Source organism: Cetorhinus maximus, chromosome 1, assembly GCF_964194155.1.
Source record: "Cetorhinus maximus chromosome 1, sCetMax3.hap1.1, whole genome shotgun sequence".
Taxonomy (NCBI): Eukaryota; Metazoa; Chordata; class Chondrichthyes; order Lamniformes; family Cetorhinidae; genus Cetorhinus; species Cetorhinus maximus.
In genome coordinates, this window is record NC_135879.1 from 140,520,124 (window position 1) to 140,547,945 (window position 27,822).

The following is a 27,822-nucleotide window of genomic DNA, read 5'->3' on the forward strand; positions in this document are numbered from 1 at the left end:
AAAACTTTTTCACCCAGAGGCAGTGGGCATTTGGAATTCACTGCTTAACTTGGCATTGAGGTTGAAACGCTCAACTCATTTAAAAAGTATCTGGATCTGCATCTGAAGTGCTGTAACCTCCAAGGCTACGGACCAGTTGCTGGAAAGTGGGATTAAAATGAGCGGTTAGTTTCTTTTTGGCCAGCACAGATGCGATGGGCTGAATGGCCTCTTTCTGCACCGTAACTTTTCTATGGTTCCCCCAGAACCAGTCCTAATGTCACAGAAATCTAACGCCCTCCCTCCTGGAGCCTCTCTCCAGCCGTGCATTCATCTGCTCTATCCTCCTATTTCTATACTCACTAGCACATGGCACCAGGAGTAATCTGGAGATTACTACCTTTGAGGTCCTGTTCGCTAGTTTCTTTCCTAGCTCCTTAAAATCTGTTTGCAGGACTACATTCCTTTTTTCTCCTTCTGTCATTGGTACCAATAACATGGCCGTTGCCTGTTTGCCCTCCCCCCTCAGGACGCTCTCCAGCCACTTATTGACATCAGGAGGCAACACACCATCCCAGATTCACATTTGTGGCTGCTTGGCTGGTCCCCTAAATATAGAATCTCCTATCTCTATTGCTTTCCTAATCTTCCTCCGGTTCCCCCTGTGCAGTGTGGTGCCATGGACTTAGTTTCTCTGAGGAGTGCAGCCAGAACCATCACTCTGGGGGGTGCAGCCAGAGCCATCACTCTGGGAGGTGCAGCCAGAGCCATCACTCTTACCGGTATACAGAATTGAATATTGTTTGTAGAGCAAGATGCACTCGGGACTCCTGCACTACCTTCACATTCCCCTGAGGAATTCACCTTAAAAATGCAAGGCCACCTTCCAAGGTTAAGTAGTTTGTTCTGTCTCATTTCAAACTGCAAAATTTCCAGTCAGTTGAAAGTTGAAAATAAAGATTTTCAAAATTAAAATTAAAATCGCATTCTGTGTATCTTATTAAATTTTTGATCCAATTAAATATTTTTACTATAGGACCATAAGACATAGGAGCAGAAGTAGGCCATTTGGCCTATCGAGTCTGCTCCGCCATTCAATGAGATCATGGCTGATCTATAATCCTCAACTCCACTTTCCCCACCTTTTCCCCATAACCATCGATTCCCTTACTGATTAAAAATGTCTATCTTAGCCTTAAATATAAATATACTTAACGACCCAGCCTCTACAGACCTCTGTGGTAAAGAATTCTACAGATTCACTACCCTCAGAGAAGAAATTCCTCCTCATCTCTGCCTTACTCTGAGATTATGCCCTCTGGACCTAGACTCTCCCACAAGGGGAAACCACCTCTCAGCATCTACCCTGTCAAGCCCCCTAAGAATCTTATATGTTTCAATAAGGTCGCCTTTCATTCTTCTAAACTCCAATGAGTACAGGCCCAACCTACTCAACCTCTCCTCAAAAGAAAACTCCCTCCATACCGGGATCAACCTAATGAACCTTCTCTGGACTGCCTCCAATGCCAGTATATCTTTCCTTAGATAAGGGGACCAAAACTGTTCACAGTATTCTAAGTGTGGTCTAACTAGTGCCTTGTATAGTTTTAGCAAGACTTTCCTATTTTTATACCCCATTCCCTTTGAAATAAAGGCCAATATTCCATTTGCCTTCCCTTCTGCCTGTTGAACTGGTGTGCTAGCTTTTTGTGATTCATGCACAACAACCCCCAAATCCCTCTGTGCTGCATCTTTCTGCAGTCTTTGTCCATTTAAATAATATTCAGCTCCTCTATTCTTCCTGCCAAAGTGCACAACCTCACATTTTCCCACACTGTACTCCAACTGCCTAGTTTCTGCCCACTCACCTAACCTGTCCATATCCTTCTGTAGACTTTTTGTGTCATCCTCACTGCTTGCCTTCCCACCTATTTTTGTGTCATCCACAAACTTGGCCAGAGTACATTCACTTTCCTCATCCAAGTCATTAATATATGTTGTAAATAACTGTGGCCCCAGCACTGATCCCTGTGGCACTCCACTTGCTACAGGTTGCCATTCTGAAAATGTCCCCCTGTATCCCAACTCTCTGTCTTCCATTAATTAGCCAATCCTCTATCCATGCTAATATACTAACTCCAACACCATGGGCTCTTATCTTATTAAGTTAGTTAAGTGCGGTACCTTACCTTTTGGAAATCCAAATACTAAATCTAGTACATCTACTAAAGGTTCCCCTTTATCTATCCTGCTTGTTACCTACCTCCTCAAAGAACTCTAATAACTTTGCCAGGCATGATTTCCCCTCCATGAAGCCATGCTGTCTCTGCTTGATTATATTATGCATTTCTAAATGCTCTGCTATTACATCCTTTATAATAGACTAACACTTTCCCAATGACGGATGTTAAGCTAACTGGCCTATAGTTACCTGTTTTTTGTCTCCCTCCCTTTTTGAATAAGGGTGTTACATTGGCAGTACTCCAATCCTTTGGAACTTTTCCAGAATCTAAGAATTCTTGGAAGAGTACTACCAGTGCATGATTACTAACTATGCCATGAAAGCAACATTATTTTGAAAAAAATTCACCGCAAGAAAAAAAAATGGCTTCATTCTGATAAATCTTTAAAGCAAGAGATTTAAAGCAAGAGATTATATTTAACATAGCTTCTACCAGTTCTGTTTTTGTTTTTAAGTGGTTAAATTTGTGTGGAATGAAAAGAGTGCACACCAAATCACTATGGAGCACCATGCATATTGCTGACTGCAATGCAGTCATGATGACCTTGTTGCTTCTGCATCATTAGCTAAGTCTATTTGTGAAGTGCAAATTATATCTCATCTGCATCAGGAGAAGAAATACACTTTCCTTGTACGTTTATAGAAGATGCTGCTTTTTTTTTAAATCTTTAGGATTTCAAGTTTGTTAACCCCAAGAAAAATAGATTCAAGCATGCACATTATGGTAAATTATAGACTTTTCTTATTTACACAAATGAGAAAAACACTTTCTACATGTTTATATAAAAAAAATGGACTTTTAGCTTATCATAATCTTTCACCCCAAATGGTTTGTAAATGGGATTTCCTTGTGTTTTTCAGCATTTTCTTTCAGAACCCAAACTCCATTTTCACGCTTTTGCTTCATTTCACTCGATACTCTTGTGGACCACAAATCTATTGCTCTTTCTTGAAAATTTCACATGACCCAACAGCCACAGCCTTTTGGGATAGAGTCGCATATTTTCACTATCGTTTGTGTGAAATTGTGCTTCCTGATCTCACTCCTGAATGATCGAGCTCTAATCTTAAAATTGTGTTTTTATTCTGGATTCCCTGCCAGAGGAAATTGTTTCTCTGTATCTACCCTATGGAATCCTCTTATTATCTTGAATGCCTCGACTAAATCACCCCAAAATCATGTAACCACAAAGAAATAGAAACCAAGTTTTTACAACAACTTCATAATTTAACCCATTAAATCCCAGATTCATTCTGGTGAATCTGCACCATGCATCTGCCTTCCAAAGCCAAGATATCCTTCCACTGGTCAGCAACTGGATAATCACCAAACGAATTCTTAGGTCTGGGAATGTCCCATCAAAACTAGTAATGGAAGCAAACTCCATCATGGTTGTTAAAAGGAATGAGGATGAATATTCAAAAGAAATATTTTTTTAAAATTATAGGGAACCAGTAGTTGAATGTGGCTAAGTGGCTAACAACCTTCAGGAGAGCCACCACCGATGTGATGCGATGGGATGAACAGCCTTCTTCAGTGAACTCTATGATTAGCCTAAAACCTGGGAACATTATGCATTAAACAAACCAAAATTCAGTTTTTTTTTATTGTGCAACAATTCAACATTAAAAATGCAATTCAAATGTGTAAAGTTACCTCTGTGACAGGCTGATGGGCATTTGTGGTTTCTACAACCAAGAGCTCGACTACAGTTTTGATCACACGGAGGACAATTCCCAGAACAGCACTAAAAGCAAAAAATGAAGGATTACTAGAGTGAAAAAGTATTCTTACTGTCATCTCAGAACAGGAAATTCTTAAGTTCAAGATGAAATTAAATCTTCAAAATATTACTCATAATAAAGGCAAGTCTCTAATATAATCCCTTATAACTCAGCTTTCACTTCATTCATTCACCTTGAAGGCATTAAACTGCATAGGCTGAAAGCACTACAACTGGTTCTATACCATGGTCCTAAGTACCAAGTATTAACATCAAATGATAGTAATGCCTGAATATCTGGTATTTCTCCATGTTTATAAAAATGCATACCCACATGAAATTGCATACTTAAAACTAAAGTATTTTAGGCAATTAAAATCCTGACATCCTTCTGCTTTATTTTGAGACTTCATGGTTATCCATGCAATTGAAACATTTTGTCAATTCATAGACCAGTACAAATAGAGTAGATCACTATATGTCACCTAGTGTTCTACTACATAGCTGTTGCTCAGTTACAGCACCCACTCACACAACCAGACTCAAGGGAAGTACAGTTGGAGAGAATAGTGCACTTTACAAGTTATATGAAAAAAAACAGTTCATAATTCACGTGGCCGTCTTGTTTTGGGGAAGATGCGTTGTAGTCTTGAATGGGAGGCCATCTTCATTCTTGAAATGCAGTTTGTGTGAATTCAACAGCCAGTCATATGCTGAAGTTATTTGCAGCACCTTCTGTGGATCAAAGTCAGCTTCTTGTAGCCTCATTACCAGGAGGTCAACTTGTGGATTTGGTGGACCCAAAATGAAACAGGCTTGGAGGGCTGACGATGTTGTAGCTTTCAGATCTTTCTCAGGCATGGGTGTTACTGCCTTCTTCCCATATCTCTCTTTCTGCAGGCAGTGTTTAAAGATTAAAAGGGACAAACATCGCTGCCCTACCATGTAACCCTTCGCAATTGTGATTCTTTACCAAATACAGTGATGGTTTTAGATTAATGAGCCACATCCTCTTTTTTTCCGTTAAGGCATTCATCTGGATGGGTTGAAACAATTACTTCCTTATCTTGTCAAAAGACCCATTCAATTCAGGAATGTCTTTTGATGGATGAAGTTCTGATGAAGAGTCATACGGACTCGAAATGTTAACTGTATTCCTCTCCGCAGATGCTGTCAGACCTGCTGAGTTTTTCCAGCTATTTTTGTTTATGTCTTTTAATGGTCTGTGGGTAATTAGCACCTTTTTAGTCTGGAATTTTTGTGTCTGTTAGACAGTGAGTCAGTTCTTGAATACACAGAACAGGTCATCTGACCTTCGGCAGCCAACTTTGCACTGCACTGCCCACTTCTTTTTAAAAAGAAAAAGTCAGTTCAAGAGATTCCATGCTGAACAAAGTTCATATCTTTAAGTTATAAATATGACATGTCTTTGTTGGGCATGACATACCACTCCTGGATTGGAACTCAAAAATCAAGGCTGGCACTCTAGTGAGGGAGTGTTACACTGTTGGTGGTTCCAGCTTTCAGATGAGACGTCAAACCGAGATTCCGTTCGTCGTCCTCAGGTGGATGTAAAAGATCCCATGGCACTATTTCAAAGAAGGGCAAGGGAGTTATCCCCAGTATCCTGCCTAATATTTTTATCCCTTCACAGAGATCACAAAAACAGGTCATCTGATCATTATTAGATTGCCCTTTGAGAGAGCTTGCTATGCGTAAATTGGCTACTGTGTTTCCTATGTTACAAAGGTGACTACATTTCAAAATTACATGATTGATTGTAAAGCACTTTGAGACATTCTGCGGGCTTGAAGGGTGCTAAATAAATGTTTTTTTCTTTCTCTTGTCAGTTGCCATTCACTTATATAATCCAAAATCAATCTGACTATGAATTAAATGATGATTGGAAGCCCAAGGGAGTGAGGCAAAAGACGGGAAATTACAGGCCGATTAGTAAGGTAAGTTGGTAAGGTTTTAGAGTCCATTATTAAGGATGAGATTTCAGAATACTTGGAAGTGCATGATAAAATAGGGCAAAGTCAGCATGGTTTCATCAAGGGGAGGTCATGACTGACAAATCTGTTAGAATTCTTTGAGGAGGTAACGAGTAGGTTAGACAAAGGAGAGCCAATGGATGTTATCTACTAGGACTTCCAGAAGGCCTTTGACAAGGTGCCGCACAGGATGCTGCTCAGTAAGATAAGAGCCCATGGTGTTAGAGGCAAGGTACTAGCATGGATAGAAGATTGGCTGTCTGGCAGGAGGCAGAGAGTGGGGATAAGGGGGTCCTTCTCAGGATGGCGGCCGGTGACTAGTGGAGTTCCGCAGGGGTCAGTGTTGGGACCACAACTTTTCACTTTATACATTAATGATCTAGATGAAGGAACTGAGGGCATGCTGGCTAAGTTTGCAGATGATACAAAGATAGGTGGAGGAACAGGTAGCATTGAGAAGGCGGGGAGGCTGCAGAAGGTTTGGGACAGGTTAGGAGAATGGGCAAAGAAGTGGCAGATGGAATACAACGTGGGGAAGTGTGAGGTCATGCACTTTGGTAGCAAGAATAGAGGCATAGACTATTTTCTAAATGGGGAGAAAATTCAGAAATCTGGAGTGCAAAGGGACTTGGGAGTCCTAGTCCAGGATTCTCTTAAGTTAACTTGCAGGTTGACGCAGTAGTTGGGAAGGCAAATGCAATGTTGGCATTTATTTCGAGAGGACTAGAATATAAAAGCAGGGATGTGCTGCTGAGGCTTTATAAGGCTCTGGTCAGGCCACATTTAGAATATTGTGAGTAATTTTGGGCCCCGTATCTCAGGAAGGACGTGCTGGCCCTGGAGAGGGTCCAGAGGAGGTTCACGAGAACAATCCCAGGAATGAAAGGCTTAACATATGAGGAACGTTTGAGGACTCTGGGTCTATACTCGATGGAGTTTAGAAGGATGAGGGGGGATCTGATTGAAACTTACAGAATACTGAAAGGCCTGGATAGAGTGGACGTGGGGAAGATGCTTCCATTAGTAGGAGAGACTAGGACCCGAGGGCACAGCCTCAGAGTAAAGGGAATACCTTTTAGAACAGAGATGAGGAGAAACTTCTTTAGCCAGAGAGTGGTGAATCTATGGAATTCATTGCCACAGAAGGCTGTGGAGGCCAGGTCACTGAGTGTATTTAAGACCGAGATAGATAGGTTCTTGATTGGTAAGGGGATCAAAGGTTACGGGGAGAAGGTAGGAGAATGGGGTTGAGAAACTTATCAGCCATGATTGAATGGCGGAGCAGACTCGATGGGCCGAATGGCCTAATTTCTGCTCCTATGTCTTATGGTCAAGGACGAAGTAAATGAAAGGATTGCTACCAGCACAAAGAGGGAACAGCTAATTGCAGGAAATAAAATAAAACAAAATGCGGGCAGAGGTTACGGTTCTTCATATGTTTTATTTTGGGCTGATCCAAGAGTTGAAGAAATGTTAACAACATGAATAACCAAGGCAGCTTTCCGTGCAAGCGCAGGAGATGCAACACCTGCCCTTTTACCTCCCCTCTCCTCACCATTCAAGGCTTCGAACACTTCATCCAGGTGAAACAGAGATTTACATGTATTTCCTTCAATTGGGTATACTCTATTTAATTATGCCATCTGCTCTACAATGGGGAGGACAAAAACATACGAGTAACAGCTTTGCAGAACACTTCTGTTCACCCACAAGCATGACCCTGAGCTTCTTGTCACCAGTCATTTTAATTCTCCCCATGCTCTCATGCTGACCTCTGTCCTCAGCCTCCTACAGTGTCCCAGTGAAGACCAGCATAAGCTTGAGGAATAGCATTTCATCTTTCAGTTAGGCACTTTACAGTCTTCAGGACTTAACATCAAGTTCAACAATTTTAGACCGTAGCCTCTGCCTCATCGTTTCCTTTTTTTTTGCAGGTTCAGTTTTAGTCACATTTTTCCCTTGGTTTTGCTTTTGAACAGCAGCTGTTCATCATTCTCCCATTCATACCTTCTCGAATCATCTTTAGTCTCTTTCCTACATTACAACAGTGACTATACTTCAAAAGTACTCAATGGAGACATCCGGTGATTGTGAAAAGTGCTACATAAAGGCAAGTCTTTCTTTCTTCTTTACTTCGCCCATTACCATTCGTTTTGACCTTGCACCCAATTCTTGTCATTTAATCTCTATCTTCCACCCTACCATAGATCTTCCCTTTTGCTCTTTTTCCACCCTCCCCACCTTCCACTTGCTTAAAACCCATTACATTTCTAACTTTTCCTAATTCTGACGAAAGGTCATCAGCCTGAAAGCCTAACTGTTTCTCTCTCCACAGATGCTACCTGACCTGAGTATTTCCAGCATTTTCTGTTTTAGTTCAGATTTCCAGCATCGGTTATATTTTGCTTTTGTATTAGTGTTTAGTTCACTGCCACAACTCGTCCAGAAATCCGCACATTGAAGAGGTTCTCCTCTTCAACAGGATTTCCCATCAGTCTCTTTTTCCCTGTGCACCTTCATCACTTTCTATTTCCCTCTGCTCGTTTGATCAGGTATCCACCAAAATTCAATTTCACAGCCACATCTTCTTCCTTAGCAACTGCCTCTGGCTTGGTCTTAATCCACTGGATTCCAACTGAAATTCCACCCTTAAAGTTTTGGATCTACCCACGGTTACAGATATCTCCTGGACATTCAGTGTTTCTTGAACTGTTCTCGCCGCATCGAGATCCATACTCAAAGTCATGTGCCGTCAAATTCACACACTCATCCGCTCTCTTCAGCAGCACCAACTCACTGTCTCAAAACTGTCCTGGTCTGTAGTTACATTTCATACTTCATCATACCCAACGCTTTAACGAAAGACTTTCTTTCTTTCAGGTATGAAGGATTGCAAGCTTCAGCAACTCATAGGTAGCAATACTGCTTCAGATCTTTCTTTTCTGTTACTTATCGCTGACTCCATACCTTCTAATATTACCTCTTGTTGTGCATTCACAATACCCTCCAACCTTCCCTCGTCTGACCCCGAATGATCTGTCCTTAGCAAAAGCCTCAGCTTCATCCCCTCATGTACCAACTGCATCACAACTGAGCTCTTCTCACACAGCCTTTATAACTATTTCTTTAGCCAGGTGTCCTCCCCTGCACTGCAGACCCCTTTACCTGGCTCCAGTATTCTCCCTCCACCTGCATGCCTTTCTCTGGCCTCTTAGCCTCTCTTGAGAACTGCCAGCATGACATCGCCATCTCAATTTCTCTGCTCCCCCCACTCTCTCTAAATCAACTCCCTCTGAACTTGCTGCACTTTATTCTCTCAGGTCCAAACCCAACATCGTCATCAAACCTGCTGAGAAGATGGTGGCGTTGCTGTCTGGTAAACCAACCTCTACCTTGCAGAGGCCATAAGAAAACTCTCCAACACTTCCTTCTGCCTCCCCCTGAACCATGCTGCCACCAACAAACATCAAGCCATTGGTTCCAGGACTGTCACTGACCTCAACTTCTCTCCCTGCACAGCTTCCAACCTCATGGCCTCTCAACACCAAACAGCTCATTTCCCAAAATCCCAGACAGGACTGCCCTGGAAGACCTATCATTTCAGCCTATTTCTGCCTCAGTGAACTGATTTCTTCTCATCTTGACTTAATTTTTTCTGCCCTTGTCCAATATCTCCCCACCTACCTCTTTTCCGATATTCTTTACTTTAACAGATTCCAATTTCCTGGTCCTAACCATTGCTTCGTTACCTTGAACATCCAATCTCTCTACACCTTCATCCTCCACCAGAACACTGAGGGTTCTCTGCTTCTTTCTTGAACGGAGGCCCAACCAGTCTCCACCCACCACCATCACCCTCTTCTGCCAGGCTAAACTTGTTCTCACACAGGACAACTTTGTCTTTAACTTCATTCACTTCAGGCGCTGTTATAGGTACTTTCATGGGGCCTAGCAATGCCTGCCTTTTTGCGAGATATGTGGAACTTTCCTTGAACCAGTCCTACTCGGGGTCCCCTCCTTCAGCTCTTCTTTTCTGGAACATTGATAACACTATCAGTGCTTTGTCCCGTTTTTGCTTTGAACTGGAAAATTTCATCAACTTTGCTTCCAATTTCCACCCTTCTCTCACATAATCCATCTCCAACTCTTCCCTTCTCTTCCTCAACCTCTGTCTCCAATTCTGGAGGTAGCTATCAACAAATATTCATTATAAGCCCGCTGACTCCCACAGCTACCTTGACTATGCTTCCTCACACCCTGCTCCCTGCAAGAACTCCATTCCAATCTCCAGTTTCCCCATTGCATTTATTCTGATAATGCCACCTTCCATACCAGTGCTTCAGATGTGCCTGCCTTTTCCCTCAACCAAGGACACCCCCCACAGTGATTGGTTGGGGCACTTGACCCTATCCACCCAATTTCCCATATTTGCTCTCATCCCTTCCCCTTCCTCCCAGAACAACATGGTTCTCCTTGTCCTCACCTTCCAATCCAGCAGCCTCGATATCCAATGGATCATCCTTTATTTTTCTGATTCATTCATTGGATGTGGGCATTGCTGGTTTGGTCAGCCTTTATTGCCCATCCCTAACTGCCCTCGAGAAGGTAGTGGTGAAGTGCCTTCTTGAACCACTGCAATCCATGTGGTGTAGGTACACCCAGTGCTGTTGGGGAGTTCCAGGATTTTGAACCATCCTCTGCCATTTCCACCACACCCAGGAGATGCCATCACCAAACACATCTACCTCTGCCCTTTCAGCATTCCAAAGAGACCATTTGCTCCGTGACACCCTGGTCCACCCTTCAATCACCCCCAACATCCTGTCCCCTTCTCGTGGCAGCTTTCCATGCAAGCACAGAAGATGCAACACCTGTCTTTTTGCCTTTCTCCTCACCGTCCAAAACGTCAAACACTTCTTCTAGGTGAAAATGCAATTTGTGTGTACTTCTTTCAATTTAGTATGCCGTATGCTCACAATGCAGTCTGCTCTACACTGCCGAAGCCAAAGACAGGTTGCGTGAATTCTTTGCAGAACACCTCCATTCAGTCTGCAAGCATTACATCGAGCTTGCAGTTGCCTATCATTTCAATTCTCCATCATGCTCCTGAGCTGTTCTCAGCCTCCTGCACGGTTTCAATGAAGCTCAAAGCAAGCTCGAGGAACGGCACCTCGTCTTTCGATTAGGCACTCTATGGACTTTTGGACTCAACACCAAGCTCAACAATTTCAAAGCAAAACTTTTTCTCTCATTTTGTGCCCTTTCTCTTTGTAGATTTTGGTTTGGTCTTGTTTTCCCCTTGTTTTTGCTTTCAAACAGCAGTTATTCATTAGTCTGCCATTCATACCTCCTCTAAACACATCTTTTGTTTCTTCTTATCCCATTACCACTCCTTTTGGCACTGCACCACCAACTCAATTGTCATTTAATCTCTGTCTTCCACTCTATGATCAGACAAAGTCCACATGGTTTGACAAATTTATTTGTGTTTTTTCAGGATGTTACTAGTAGGTTAGATAAAGGGAAGCCAGTAAATATAGTATACCTAGGTCTCCAAAAAACATTCAATAAGGTTTTTTATTTTCATTCATGGGATGTGGGCATTGCTGGCTGGGCCAGCAATTTATTGCTCATCCCTAATTGTCCTTCAGAAGGTGGTGGTGAGCTGCCTTCTTGAAACGCTGCAGTCCATGTGGTCCAAGGTGCCACACAAAAGGTTAATAGGCAAGATAAGGGCTCATGCAGTTGTGAGTAATATATTAGAATGGATTGGGAATTGGCTAACGGACAGGAAGCAAAGAGCAGGCAAAATGGGGCATTCTCAAGTTGGCAGGCTGTGACTAGTGGAATGCCACAAGGATCAGTGCTGGGCCCCCAGCTATTTACAATCTATATTAATGACGGATACATTGCTCTCTCTTCATCTAAGTTTGTTGATGATTCAAAGCTAGGTGGAAATCTAAGTTGCTAGGAGGACAGAGGTTGCTAAGAGATATAAACTAGTCAAGTGAATGGGCTACAAGTTGACAGGTGGAGTATAATGTGGAGAAGGGAAGAGGATATTCAATTTGGTCTGAAAGAATAGAAAAGCAGAATATTTTTTGAAAGGTGTGAAACATGTAAATGATGTTCAGAGAGACTTGGGTGTGCTCGTCATATGGAACAAAGTTAGCATGCAGGTACAACAAGCAATTAGGAAGACAAATGGCATGTTGGCATTTATTGCAAGAGGATTGTAGTACAAGAATAAGCAAGTCTTGCTGCAGTTGTACAGGGCTTTGGTAAGGCCACATTTAGAACACTGTGCAGTTTTGGTCTCCATATTTAAGGAAAGATATATTTGCATTGGAGGCAGTACAGTGAAGTTTCACTAAATTGGTCCATGGGACAAGAGGCTTATCCTATGATGAGAGGTGATCTCATTGACACAACTAGGATTATGAAAGGGCTTGCCAGGATAAGCTGAGGTTGTTTCTACTGGCTGGAAAATCTAAAACACGGGGGCACGCCCTCAGGATGAGACTCAACCATTTTTTAAAATTCATTCACGGGATGTGGGCATCGCTGGCTGGGCCAACATTTATTGCCCATCCCTAGTTGCCCTTGAGAAGGCGATGGTGAGCTGCCTTCTTGAACCGCTGCAGTCCATGTGCTGTAGGTACATCCACAGTGCTGTTAGGGAGGGAGTTCCAGCATTTTGGCCCAGCAACAGTGAAGGAGTGGTGGTATATTTCCAAGTCAGTATGGTGAGTGGCTTGGAGAGGAATTTCCAGGTGGTGTTCCCATCTACCTGCTGCCCTTGTCCTTCAAGATGGTAGTGGCCGTGGGTTTGGAACGTGCTAAGGAACCTCGGTGAATTCCTGCAGTGCATCTTGTAGATGGTACACACTGCTGCGCATCTTGTAGATGGTACACACTGCTGCCACTGTGCGTCGGTGGTGGAGAGAGTGGATGTTTGTGGATGTGGTGCCAATCAAGCACGATTGAAGTGAGGAGAAGTTATTGACTCAAAGAGTTGTGAATCTTTGGAATTCTCTACCTCAGAGGGTTCTCAATTATCCATCACTGACTATATTTAAGGCTGGGATAGACAAATGTTTGGTCATGGGATATGGGGAATGGGCAGTAAAGTGGAGTTGAAGCCCAAGATCAGCCATGACCATATTGAATGGCACAGCAGGCTTCATGGGCTGTATAGTCTACTCCTGCCTATCTCATGTTCTTGTGTTATCACAGACTTTCCCTTTTGCTTTTTTTCCACCGTCCCCACTTCACTTAGTAAAAGCTATTTATATTTTTAATGCTTTCCAGTTCCGATGAAATAACAACCTAAAACATTAACTCTGTTTCTCTTTCCACAGATGCTGCCTGAGCCTGCTGAGTATTTTCAGCATTTTCTGTTTTTATTTGCAGCTAACTGTCTCAAAGTCTATGGACCAGGCTCTATATAAACAGTTAAACCAATCTTTTTTTAAATTCGTTCATGGGATCTGTGCGTCATTGACTAGGCCAGCATTTATCACCCATCCCTAACCCATCCTAACATAATAGGAACTCCCTGCAGCCCTATGGTTAAAAGCATGTAGTGGTGGATTACAGGCCAAGGTGGTTCAAAATTTGATACCTAGTCCATGTACTGGCTAATCTCAAATTGTGTATCAGTGAGGCTTCTTTAACTGGTCTAGGTAATCCTAGGCTAGAGTTCTTTTTAAAACGAGTAGGGTTACTGTTTCTAGTCACAGAACAGTGACATCTGCTGGAGAGTAAGCCTGCTGTCAGCTGAGTCAGGGTGTACAATGTCAATTCAAAATCTTTCAAATTTGACCAACTAGAAAATATTTTAATATTTTACATCTACACATGAAGAACATTCACAAGAAATTTTGTTTAGAAAACAGACTACTTTGTGTTGTTTAAAAGTTAAATTCAAAGGAAAAAAGTGTACATATAAAATTCTTCACCACATCTCAAATTTCCCAATGGCCTGAACATACAATGAATTACATTTTGCAGGTAGGTATATTATTTTGTGGATAAATAAGGTGGCCTTTTTCCATACAGTCAAGCATATTTAAAAGCAATGTATCAAACAATCAATTAATTTGTTCTTGGGGGGGTGTTGATTGATATTCAACCAAAATGAGCTTCCAATCATACATCAGCAGTTCCACCACTAATACCACCAGCTTCCACCTCCATTATACGGCATGTCCTTGTCTTGCCTCGATGCATGTAATCCTGAAATCCTCACCAATGTCTTTGTTACCTTTAGATTTAGCTATGCCAATGCACACCTGGCCGAACTCCCACGTTCTATCCTCTGTAAACTTGAGGTCATCCAAAACTCTGCTGCCCATTTCCTAACTTACAAGAAGTCCTGTTCATTCACTAAATCCCTGTGCTCATTGACCTACAGTGGAACTCGTTAAGAAAAGTTTTTTGCTTTTATCTTAATGTTTAATTGACTGCCACTTCTCTTCAAGGAATGCCTACCTTGAAGAAGTATTGCTCTTCTCTCCGACAGGATATATTTCACCTCTTTTCTATTTTTACTTAGTTCTGTTGAAGAATCATACGGACTCGAAACGTTAGCTGTGTTCCTCTCTGCAGGTGCTGCCAGACCTGCTGAGTTTTTCCAGGTATTTTTATTTTTGTTTTGGATTTCCAGCATCCGCAGTTTTTTGCTTTTATCTCATTAAGAAAAGCCTTGATTTCAAAATTGTCATCCATGTTCTCAAATTCCTCCACGGCCTCGCTCCTGCCCATCTCTACAATTTCCTCTTGCCCCAAACTCTCCAAGATAACTATTTTCCTCCAAATCTGGCCTCTTCAGCATTCCCAATTTTAATTGCTCCACTATTGGTGTCTGTACTTTCAGCTGCTAAGGCACTTAGATCTCTGGCACTCCCTCTCTAAACCGCTCTGGCTCTGCCTGTCTATCTTCCTTTAAAACTCACCTTAAAACCTATTTGACCAAGCTTTTGGCCATCTACCCCAATATGTACCCGTGTGACTCGGTGTCAAATTTTGTATTAAAACATTCCTGTGAAGCATCTGGAGATATTTTATTTGTATTAAAATGTGCTATATAAATACAAGTTGTTGCTGGTGCATATTTGTCAGGACATCAGAAAATCTCTGTTTTTCTTCAAACAGCAGCATGCAATCTTAAACACCCCTGAGAGAATACATGTGTGAGGACTAGGGGTTGATAGGATCGGATTGGTAGCGATGATTTCCCCCAAGTAAAGTCTAAGCTCTTACATAACAAGTGGTTACTTCAAGAAAAAAATATCAGGCAGCAGCAAACTCCGTGGAACGATGTTCCAATGTCAGGTACTGCTTTCTGGAGAGATGGGGATCAAAAAAGGAAAAAAAAAAACTTGCTTTGTCTTAAAGTTTAACATATTAAGGAAGGTATAATTACAGCATGACAAGTTTATACCATTTAGCTTCTAATTGCAGATACAAGACCTTATAATGGAAAAGTCGGCGAAAAACACATGGAGACAAGATTTTAATTGACATTCGCACAAGCGCACAATTCTCAAAATTGACTATTTACATTATCCAATTATTTATGCAAAAATGCCCTACAGGACACACATTTCATAATAGAATTAGCTTTCATCTTATAATTATACATTTAACTTCATCAATCCTGTGTTTCTACACGGAAATGCAAGTTGGAGAATTATGGTGCTGTAACCAGATGTAGCTAAATGACATCCTATGTGACTGCAACCATAGTAAAGAAAATATCCCTCCTCATCCTTCTCAACCTGTGTGCAGCCATTGACACAATTGATTATCTTCCTCGAACACCCCACCTCTGTCATCCAGCCAAGTGGATTGCACTTGCCTAGCTCCACTTTTACCTTTCTAGTCACAGCAATTGAATCACCTGCAATGGCTTCTCTTCTCACTCTCAAAGTTAGGAACATAGGAAATAGGAGGAGTAGGCCATTCGGCCTGTCAAGCCTGCTCCACCATTCAAACAGATCGTGACTGATCATCTATCTCTTTTGCCATTTTTCCCACTATCCCTATATCCCCTGATGTCATTAGTATCCAAAAATCTATCGATTTCTGTCTTGAACATGCTCAATGACTGAGCTTCACAGGTCTCTGGGGTAGAGAATTCCAAAGTTTCACCACCCTCTGAGTGAAGAAGTTCCTCCTCATCTCAGTCTTAAATGGCCTGCCCCAGGAATTCTGAAACTGCATCCCCTGGACCTAGACTGACGAGCCAGGGGAAACATCCTATCCACATGTACCCTGTCACGCCCTGTAAGAATTTTGTAAGTTTCAATGAGATCACCTCTCATTCTTTGAAACTCTACAGAATACAAGCCCAGTTTCCTTGATCTCTCCTCACAAGGCAATCCCACCATTGCTAGGATTAAGTCTGGTGAACCTCCATTGCACTCTCTCTCTATGGAAAATATTATTCTTCCTTGGATAAGAAGAGCGAAACTGTACACAATACTCCAAAAGCGGTCTCACCAAGGCTCTATATAATTGCAGTATGACATCTTTACACCTGTATTCATAATCCCCTTACGATGAAGCTCAACATACTATTTGACTTCCTAATTGCTTGCTGCACCTGCAACTGACTCAAACAAGGATACTCAGGTCCCTTTAGACATCAACACTTCCCAACCTCTCACCATTTAACAAATACTCTGCCTTTCTGTTTTTTCTACCAAAGTGGATAATTTCACACCTATTCACATTATATTCCAACTGCCATGTTCTTGCCCATTCACTTAAGCTATCCAAATCCCCTTGAAGCCTCCCTGCATCCTCCTCACAACTCACATTCACAGTTACCCCTTATGTTCCCAAGGATCTATCCTTGGTACCTTCCTGTTTCTCATCTACATGCTGTCCCTCTACAACGTCATCCAAAAACATATTAGTTTCCTCGAATGCCTTCAATTTGTTACACTGTTTGTCAGACATTCAGTACTGAATGAGCAGAAATTTCCTCCAATTAAACACTGGGGAGACTGAAACCATTGTCTTTAGTCCCCAGCACAAAATCTGTTCCCCAGACATGATTACAAACATCTCCCAGGCAACTGTTCTGAGGCTGAACCAGAGTGTTTGCACACTATTGGCAGAATTTTCCGTATGTCGGGCAGGCGGGCCTACTCAATCGCGGGCGGGTGTGGAGCCGATCACCGCCAGTGATCAGGGCTGCACCGCCATTTTATGCCAATTAAGGCCCGCCCAGTGTGACGCCCACTGGGAAGCGCTATGCACTCCCTGTGCGGGCAGAGGGGAATCCCTAAAATCAAGAGTGCGCTCTTTCGCGCATGTGCATGAAAGAGGGCACTCATTTACCTGAGGCTAAGTGCTGCCTCAGGGAGATCGCCTCGACTTTTAAAAATATTAAAAATAGAGAAAAGAAAAATCCCTTACATGTCCCCTCATGTGACAATGTCACATGAGTTGGGACATGTTCATAATTTCCATAACAACTTTATTACAATTTTTAAAACCCTACATTAAACCTCATCCCGCCGCTGGATGAGGTTTCATGTTTTTTCTAGTTGCCGCCGGGGCTCCTGGCCGACTCGCCAACCTTAAGGTTTGACAGGCAGGTCCTTTAATTGCTTAATTGATCCTCTCAATTGCCTCAAGTGGCCATTGACAGGTCGGCGGGCCTGCAGCTGATTTTGCTGTGCCCCCGCCTTCCTGAAAATTTAAATGGGGCGGGATGATGTCGGGGGTTCCGCCCGATGTCATCCGCATCATTTTACACGTCGGTGAGCGGGCCCCGTCCCTGCTCACCAACGGTAAAATTCTGCCCTATGTTGTACTTGGCCCCAAGCTGAGCTCCCTACCCCATGACCGCTCATCACTAAAATTGCCTATTTCTACCTCCATAACATCACCCACCTCTGCTCTTGCCTCAGATGATCTGCTGCTGAAATCCTCCCCCATGCTTCTGTTACCTTAAAATTGATTATTGCAAAGTACTCCTGTCCAGTCTCCCATCTTCCACCCTTCCTAAAATTAAACTCTTCCAAGGCTCTGCAGCCGAAATCCTGACTCTCACCAAATTCTGTTCACTTTGCTCCTACATGAGCTCCCAGTTAAGCAAAGCCTCCATTTTTAAATTCTTATCCTTGCTTTCAAACTCCTCCAGGACCTCACCCTTCCCCAGTTCTGAACACTCAGAGATCTCGGCACTCCTCCAATTCTGGCCTCTTGTGTACCCCCAATTTTAATCGCTCCACCACTGGCCATACCTTTAGCTGCCTAGGTCTAAGCTCTGTAATTCTCACCCTAAACTTATCTTCCTCTTTACTTCTCTTTCCTCCTTTAAGACACTCTAAAACCTACCTCTTTGACCAAGCTTTTCATTACCTCCCTTAATGTTGCCTTATGTGCTTTTGTGTCAAACTTTGATAATTTTGTGAAGTGTGTTGTGATGTTTTACTGCATTCAAGACACTGTATAAATGCAAGTTGTGTATCTTCAATCATGATTTCCTACAGTGCATAATGCATAATTATCTGGTTGTCTAATTCTTCAGTTCTACTCAACAATTTTAATTAAATAAAATTGAAATTTGTTCTGGTAACTTATCTAACAAAATGGTGGACGATGCACAGGGTAAATTTGCAAGGTTCTTGTGTAATACTGCTGTGAAAATAACTAGTACAGATTTCACTTTGGTGAGAAAAAATTCAGGCTCCCCTTCACTCTTACCTTCCTCTTACACTGATGCCTTTGGCAATCACGCAATTTGGCACATTTTGTTTCGCACAAGTACTCCTTGTGGCATGGCAAAATCTTTGAGTGCTTCCCACAGCGACATTGCTTTTCCACTTCCTGCAAATGAAAAACAACACACACTTAAATAGTGCTGATAGAAGATTTATCACTATTTTACAGAATGCCTTCATGGTAACAAGATTTATAGCAAAGCAATTTTTAAATTATTCAGGGAAACATTCTTAGTTATATTCTAAGGGTTTTTTCCAAAATAACCACATTCCACTTCTGAATGTTGAGCATTAGAAATATACTGGTAACATCTTGTTTAATACAATATCTATTTCTTGAAAAACTAGAAGTAATAGGTTTAATTTTTGGACATTAAAACATTACGGATTCCTAAACTGCTACTGTCCAAACTTTCCTACTGTCTAAATTTACCTAATGTTTTTCAATAGTCCTCAAATTGTTGTACATGATTACTTAAAGAAATCGGGGTACACTAACAGTTGCTTTGAACTTCAAAAATGCACCGAGTAGTCTTGTGGTTCTCTCAAAAGGAATAAAAGTCCTGGAATAATCCTTTATGCCAACCTACTATCAAACTGAAATATAGAACATCTTAAGTGCTTTATAAATCAATCCTTCCAATGGAAGACATTAATCAAACATTGTTCAGCTGCCTAGGGTATCAAACTACTATATTAAAATTCTAAAAGTAGACAGGTGCCTAACTATATGTGATAACATTAAATAGTTTTGACTGCACAAACAAACAAAAATAATCCGATTGGTTTGAAGATTTATACTGCAATTATCCCATCCAACAAGAAATTTTTGTCTATGCCTTCAATAAGGTGTTAGGTTTCACCATTCACAACATGACGTAGAACCATAACATGTTGCAAACCAAAGAATCATAACCGTTCAGAGAGCTGAAAAAAAAATTCTAATTTAGTTAGTTAGACACAACCAAGTTCCTGTAAAGTTCTTATTCTTCCTTTCATCCTTGCCTCCAATGTTCTGTTCCTCAACTGCTCAACTTCACCTTCGCTGTCCTTATCTCTCAGATCAAAGATTAGTATTCCGTCTGGCACAACCACCACCTCTAACTTCAAATCCATCGTTCATAATCTAGAACATGCTTGGAGAGCATCTGCCCTGAAAATCTGACATCAGATCTGGTGAGACTACCTCCAGCTGTATTGGTAAAATACAAGGAACTTGACATTTTGCATCTAAACTCAAGGCCATTTGGATAACTGCCTTCTATGACCCACCTTGTCTTTCTCTGTCAATTGAGCCCTCCCTCTCAGCACTCTTAACTTGTCACTGTCTACTGCTTCCTTAAACCCCTCCTCTCTCAGTAGCTAATCACTTAACTTCATCCTCTCCACCTCTTACTGATGGGAATTCATGCAATTGGAGTGACAGCATTGCACTGATTCTCTCCAGTTAGCACCCTCCCTCCAATACCCTATTTCTTTACAAAGTTCTGGAAAAAGCTGTTGCCTCATAACTTTAATCCCACTACAATTTGGTCATGATCTCATATTCAGAACTTGACTCAACAGTAGCACTGAGACTATCCTATCCTTATTGACAACAACATCCTCCTTAAATATCTTTCCTCTGTAATCCACATAGTGGTTCTGTTCATTCATCTGACAATGTCGATACTACAGAATAGAACACCTAATATTCAGTTCCATTGCAGTTAATGGAATTAAATATCAGACACTGCATATAACGGATGACCAATCCAATACCGTCCGTTTTGTGTCACCTCCCGAGACAAATTTCTACCCACACTTTTCCCCTTTTGGCTTGATGAAATTTCTCGTGCATTATTGGTGCATATATATTTCAACTTGTCATTTTTGGGACTGATGTCAATGGTCTTTGATTTAATAGTGAAATTAGGCTTTAAAGCACATGCTCTAATGGGATGATTTTGTAGCAATTGTTTTATCTGGAAGGAATAGTGTATTGCAATTGTTTCTACATCCTGCGAGATCTAAGGATTCAAAACAAAGCAATTTCTTTGATACTTCAAAACAATCTCCTCCATCCTTTTTAGTTTTCTCGTCAACTTGTATTGCTTTAAACTTTTCAGTCAATATAAATATTTTTTATACCAGTTGCAGGGTACGGTAATAAATGCGCTACCCATCCAAGTTACAGCCCTGAAAATATTCATCACAAGCAGATAACTTGAGACATCTTAATTCATGGGAAGCTCCCTCTTCATGCTTCTCCCATGGTGTAATTCTTCATCTAGCTACACATATTTTATACACACTCAACAGGAGCATTTGCTATAATTAAACTAACAATTTCAATTTCAAAGAGACAGCAACAGGATTAGTTAACATTTGAACCTACATTAATGGGTCATGATTCTTAACTGTTTGAACAAAAAATCAAATTCTAATTTGGTTAGTTAGACACACCCAAATTCCTGTAGAGGTCTTAATCTTCCTTTCATCCTTGCCTCCAATGTTCTGTTCCTCAGCTGCTCAACTTCACCTTCCCTGTCCTCATCTCTCAGATCAAAGATGGTCTTCCAGTACTCCATCTGGCACAACAACCACTACACTAGCATTTATGCCTCAGTTAAGGAGTTTATTCAGTTTGCATCAAGGTTGCATGTAAAGTACCACTTCAAAGCAAAGCATAACTCCTATGAAATGGTGAAAAACAGACATCATCCCAATCCCTTCCATTTAATCACACCAAGAGCAGATTAGTTCTGAGAAATACGAATGGCAGGAATGGAGAGATCAGCAAACTTTTCCAAAGCTCATTTATGTTAAAAAGTCTTTTAATAATATACTTTTACATAAACCTAAAAGTCACTACACGAGTGAACTGATGCATGCTCTCACCTGTCTGCAGGTTTCACAGGGACCTCGGTGGCAGCGCATTGAACATCTATGAAGGCCACATTCCAATGGTTTGTCACAAGTATCACCACAGGTTGGTATATCCTCTGTACAGGGCAGTGCAGATTCTGGAAAAAGCAAAAAATCCTTCACTTTGTTTCTGGTTTCTATCCACAAGAAAGGAAAAGGTTTTTAATGAGATGAAAAATACTAAGGAATCTTGCTCTCAAGGTGATTCTTTGAGTTTTTGTTGTTATCCATAAGCAGGTATTGCGGAAGCCCTCTGGAGTAATCAGAAATAAACTGGGGGCAGAATTTTCTGCCTGTCAGGCGGGCAGCGCGAAAGCGGGCAGGGGCCTGATCGGTGCCCCGATCGGCTCTGTGCCGCCATTTTACATGAGCGGGCCAATTAAGGCCCGCCCAGCGTGACGCGCACCCGGAAGCACTGAGCACTCCCTGTGCGGGCGGAGTGGGGGTTGCCCGAGTCGGGACAGACTCAGAGGTGCCTCGGAGATTAGTTTTAAGCCCAAAAAGTGTAATAAAGTGGCAAGAAAATTTTTATGACATGTCCCCTCATGTGAAACTGTCACATGAGCTGGGACATGTGCCTTAATTTCAATAACAATTTTTCTGAAAATTTTAAATCATTCATGAAACCTCATCCCACCCGCGGGTGAGGTTCCATGAAAAATGTGAAGGCCGCCTGGGCTCTTTGTCTGCCCGCCAACCTTAAGGTTGGACGGGCAGCTCAGCTGATTGCCTTAATTAGTTTTTAAACTGGCCTTAATAGGCCTTTGACAGTTCGGCGGGTGCGCAGCCAACTTGGCTGTGCGCCCGCTGAACTGCAAATCTAAATGCCTGTCGGGCGTGCATCCCAATGTCACCCCGCGTCATTTTACGTCTCAGCGAGTGGGCCCCACTCCCACTCGCTGAGCCAAAGATTCTGCCCTAGATTTTGTTAATGTGGGAAATCTGAAGAGTAGATTATGTCTGTATGTGAAAGTGCAGCGTTTTGCAAGGAACAAGACAATAAGACTTTGATTATTTCCATAAGGTTTTCGAAGCCTCATGCAACCCTCATGGAGAAATTGGAAAATGTGGAGTACTGGAGAAATCCTGGAGCTGGTGAATATACCTACAGCACAATAACACCCGTGGGATGGAAGGCTACAGTTTGGAATCTTAACTCTGAGCCAAATAGGGTGCTGAGGTTGTGAACGGTCCAGTTCAACCCAAGACGGTGATTGAGGAAAGGGACAGAATCAGTAACAAGGATACAGAATATGAAGCTAGAACTAAAAATTATGGCTTCAGTCTTCCCAAATTAAGCTAGAAGAAAATGTGGCTGATCCAAAATTGGATTGTAGGTACAGCACAGAGGCAATAGACGGGTCAAGGGAGCAGGTGGAGAGATAAACCTGTGTAACATCCCTCAACATTGAGTGAAACCTGACCTCTCAGTACCAGGGTGGGAAGGGAGATCATCGGTAGGGATGTGGGGCATACAATTGGAAGCATAAAATTGGACCAAGCTTGAGAATGGAATTAAGAAATATAACTTATAAATACCCTGTTCTATAGAACATAATCGTAGTCAATTTCCAGGATGCTGTGCTTACTTCAACCTGCACTCACGCTAGAAGAGCAGCTATTTATTTTCCAATATGACAATATAAATCCAGAATTTGAATCCCAACCTGACTGCTGAAAAGGGTCAAATGAAATTTTGGGGTAAGGTCATCTCACATGACTTTGGTTTGATAGTGCTTGCTTTACAAGTTCTTGGGTGGGGTCTGAGAGACATCCTATGTTAGTGCTTCCCATACTTTTTTCCCCCGAAGTGACCCCATTTTAATGTCTCTGACTTCATGTGACCTCAGTGAAAATTGAGGGAGGATGAGAGGGTTGCTGAGCAGGGAGAGGAGTAGTTGACCAGGGTCATGGCAGGGGGCGGGGGGGAGTTAAAAGTGCTGGGTTTTCCCTAACAACAGAATAGGTTCACCCTTTTACAGGCTGTGGTTGCAATAATCAGGCCTCAAAATAGATGATTAAGCCATGCCCACCAAAAAAAAAACTGAATATTATTTCAAAGAAATATTTATTTTAAAAAAAAGAGTACTGCTGGAAAACGAAAAACAAAAATCAGTTAGCAATTGTGGAGGGAGGTAGGGGAAAAAAAAAATTGAGAAGGAAAAAATAAACAGACAATTTTCCCCCATTGTCTACTACAATTCTTTCCCAAACCTCTAAGAATAATAAAACAATGGCAATTGTTGCATTTATGTAACTCAATTAATGTAAAAAACATTCAACCACATTTTACACACAGGCACAAGAAAAACAGACACTAAGCAGGAAAGGGAGAGATGAGGAGCGCGATGTAGGTATGGGACAGAATATGCATGCCAGCTATGCACAATTTGAGAACTTGTGGAGGGTATAGAAGGGAGGTCAGCAAAGAAAGCCTGAAATTCCTGAAGCTAGAAATTGGGTATAATCCCCTGTGGAGAGGCTACATTGAGGGAAAGTCACTATCCACCAGGTTTTTTCCTAGCTTTCAACGCACTGAAGTGTACCTTGCACCTTCTCCTATATCCAGGCAGATTATCCTGGGAATTCCACTCAGCTCAGCATGGAACAGACTAAATCAGGATTTGCACCTGCTGAAGAGTAGCAGATCCTATCATTTTTTTTTGGGTGCGTTTGCTGCCAAACACCGTGCATGTGCAGTGGTATGCACGGCCATCATCTTTATAGAAGGCAATGTGCGATATGAGCCCAGCTTATTTACTTTCAAGAACTATGTACCACGCATCAAAATAAAGTGGCTGTCAGTACTTTGCAAAATCTGATAATCTTTCGAATCACTGAATATTTAGCAACATATGTTCACAGTGCTTATAAATTGTGAGATGACAGAAATCATTAAAGTGAGTTGAAGCATCGGTGTTCAGTAACAATTTTGGATTGCCCCTGTCATTCCTTATAAAATACTGTAACACTTTCTCCAACTGTCAATAAATGCTTGTGTGCTAGATATTCCAAGCAATCCACAAACTAAGAGCATATTGCAATAACCAAGTTAGAAAGCAAAACAAGTTGGCGATGTGCTGGGTAAACTGATGTATGTACATAATTGGATTCCTGCACACGGGCAGACCATTGCATAGACGCAGGCAGTATCAGTGGCCATATTGCACGGCCATTTGTGTTGGCAGGTGACACTTGCATTTTTTGATGGGATGTGGGGTCACTGGAAAGGCCAGCATTTGTTGCCCAACCCTAATCACCCTTAAACAGAGTGGCTTGCTTGGCCTTTGCAGAGGGTAGTTAAGAGTCAACAATACTGCTGTAGGTCTGAAGTCACATGTAGACCAGGTAAAGATGGAAGATTTCCTTCTCTAAAAGGCATTAGAGAACCAGATGGGTTTTTTTTTAAATGACAAACGATAATAGTTGCATGGTCACCATTACTGAGATTTTTTTTTGTAATAATTGAATTTAAATTTCACCAGCTACCGTGATGGGATTTGAACCCATGTCCCCAGAGTATTACAAACAAATACTGAAAATTCTGGAAAAACTCAGCAGGTCTGACAGCAACTGTGAAGCAAGAAACAGAATTGACGTTTCGAGGCCATATGACCCTTCTTCAGAGCTAGGGTCTTACAGATTCAAAATGTCAACTCTGTTTCTCTCTCCACAGATGCTGTCAGACCTGCTGAGTTTTTCCAACATTTTCTGGGTTTTTTTCAGATTTCCTGCATCTGCAGTATTTTGCTTTTATCCCCAGAGTATTAGCCTGGGTCTCTGGTCTACTAGTCCAGTGGCATTACCATGATGCCATTGTCTTCCAATAGCTCCAAGATTGCTGGGAATAAAGGTAAATTGACCCTACAGGGATCGATTACCTATTGAAGGCAGCCCCATTCCTCCATAAAGGGGGGAAAAACATTTTTAAGGCCAATTTTCATCATCTCTTCCCAGGCCTTGAGGTCCTTCAATGCAATGGCTTAGTGCCACCACAGCCTCTACCAAATCAATAGGGCAAGGCCTCTACAGTTGCAGACCATACTCCCCATTTACGTAAATGGTCCAGTCCCTACAACTTGACACATTTGACCAAGTGCAAGTGCAAATCCTACTACACTTCTACCCACGTAATGTCTTTCAGTCTCTCTCCCTCTCTGTCTGCCCCTTGATCTCTCCCTCTCTCTCTTTCGCTCTGCCTCTCTCTCTGTCTTTCCCTCTCCCTGTGTCGATGGAAATCGTGGCCTAATGTGTGTGGAGGTGACAAAGACATGTGTAAAGGGCTTCAGCAGCAGAGGGTGTTAATATAGTGGCGGTGCAAGAAAGGATATGGGGTTTATCACCCAGCTATGGAACAAACAGCCTGTTTCAATTCTTAAAAGCATGGCCAAGAGTGATGGAATCTGTGGCAAACAAATAGAGTTTATGGAAGGAGCAGAAAAAGACAGCTTTGGTCTTCCCAATATTACAAATTATGTTAAAAAGTAACTAATTCAGGGAGCTCATTTTATATACATTTTCTATACAATAGTCAATCTACAGTGACATTGAATATGGGGGGGTTAACAGCAAACAGTCTGTCTACAGGTGATGCAGGTTTGGAAGAAAGGACAATTAGACCAGGCCAGACAAATATAATACAGTGCTCATTTTGTGTTTATCATACTGAAATTATATTATTTATAGCTAAAAAAAGAAAAAGTTGCATTTAAATTAGCGCTTTCCAAAACCACTGGATGTCTCTAGGTGCTTTACAGCCAATTGAGTAATGAGTGTAATCACTGTTGTAATGTAGAAAACATGGCAGACAACTTGTGCACAGCAAAATCCTACAAACAGCAATATAATAATAATCAGATAATCCGCTTTTGTGACGTTGATTCAAGGACGAATATTGACTCGGACATGGACTCCTTTGCTCTTGTTCAAAAGAGTGCAATGAGATCTTTCACATTTACCCAAACAGGAAGATGAGGCCTCTGTTTAACATCTCATCCAAAAGATGGCACTTCCAACAGTGCAGCACTTCCTCAGTACTACACTGGATCTTTGTGCTCAATCCCTGGAGTGGGTCTTGAACCCGAGCCTTGTAACTCAGAGGCAAGTGTGCCACCAACTGATCCATGGCTGACAGTCAAACAGCAGTAATTATGGAATTTGGAAAACAGAGTGCTAGAGCTGTTTAGAGCACAACAATTTCTTTGCAGCAGAGGCTAACATACAGGACTGAGTCACCATAGCACCATTTCTTTGCAGCAGAGGCTTGAAATATGAGACAATTTACATGTTAATTGTGAACAAAATAATTTAGAATATAAACTATTGACATAAAAAAGGGACAAAAACATGCCGACTTGAAATAAGGTTTTATAGGTAGCAAACGAAGATTTTTTTTATTATGTGTATATACATACTTGACTTTCCACATGGGCAAGCCCTGTATCCTGAGCGAGGACAATTTCCACAAACCCCACGATGGCAGACCTGTTCACATGTATGGTTATCACAAGGTAGAGTTCTTCCACACACCTAAGCGGTAATAATTTTGATTTACAAATACATAATTTTACTTAATTTAAATCCTTAAAATTATTTTTTACTTTAACATCAAGTCTTTGACAAATGAACAGGAGGATAGAAAACAGAAACCAGTAAGCTTAATCTGTTAATAGACTCAATTGTCATTTTGACCATTTTCGAAACCATTTTCTCCCCTCCAAAAAGCTATGCTTTGCACAATTACTTTTTGTTTAGAATTTTGCTGGGACAGTTACTTCCTTACTCACTAGTTAATATTCAAAGTTCTTCAGAAAGTTGGAGAAACACAATGGATATAACACAACTCGTGTTCAACTGGCAGGAATAATTACATACATGTAAACAACAGATACACATTTGTGTGACAAAAATTATGCCTTTCACATATGATGCATTACTTCTTGGATTCTTCCCCACTAGTCATGATACAAACAAGGTTAAAATTATGTTTCCTTAGCTGATCATAAGAAATAGGAGGAGTAGGCCATTCAGCCCATCAAGCCTGCTCCACCATTCAAGATGATCTCACGGTGGCCTTAACTCCATTTTCCTGCCTGTCATTAATAACCCTCGAATCCCTTATAGATCAAAAATCTGTCCAACTCAACCTTTAATATATTCTACACCCTGCCTCTTGGGGAAGAGAATTCCAAAGATTAACAATCCTCAGAGAGAATAAATTCCTCATCTCCATC

General features: G+C 41.6%; 1 protein-coding gene across 1 annotated transcript in view; it reads right to left on the reverse strand.

The window, feature by feature from the left end:
* Window positions 1-27,822, reverse strand: part of nfxl1 (nuclear transcription factor, X-box binding-like 1) — a 221,529-nt gene that overhangs the window by 155,583 nt on the left and 38,124 nt on the right. Inside the window, exons 8-11 of the mRNA XM_078547444.1 lie at window positions 27,004-27,118; window positions 21,563-21,687; window positions 18,666-18,788; window positions 3,879-3,969 (exon numbers count right to left, since the gene is read on the reverse strand). Coding sequence (XP_078403570.1) covers window positions 3,879-3,969; window positions 18,666-18,788; window positions 21,563-21,687; window positions 27,004-27,118 — 454 coding nt within the window. The remainder of the gene's footprint in view (window positions 1-3,878; window positions 3,970-18,665; window positions 18,789-21,562; window positions 21,688-27,003; window positions 27,119-27,822) is intronic.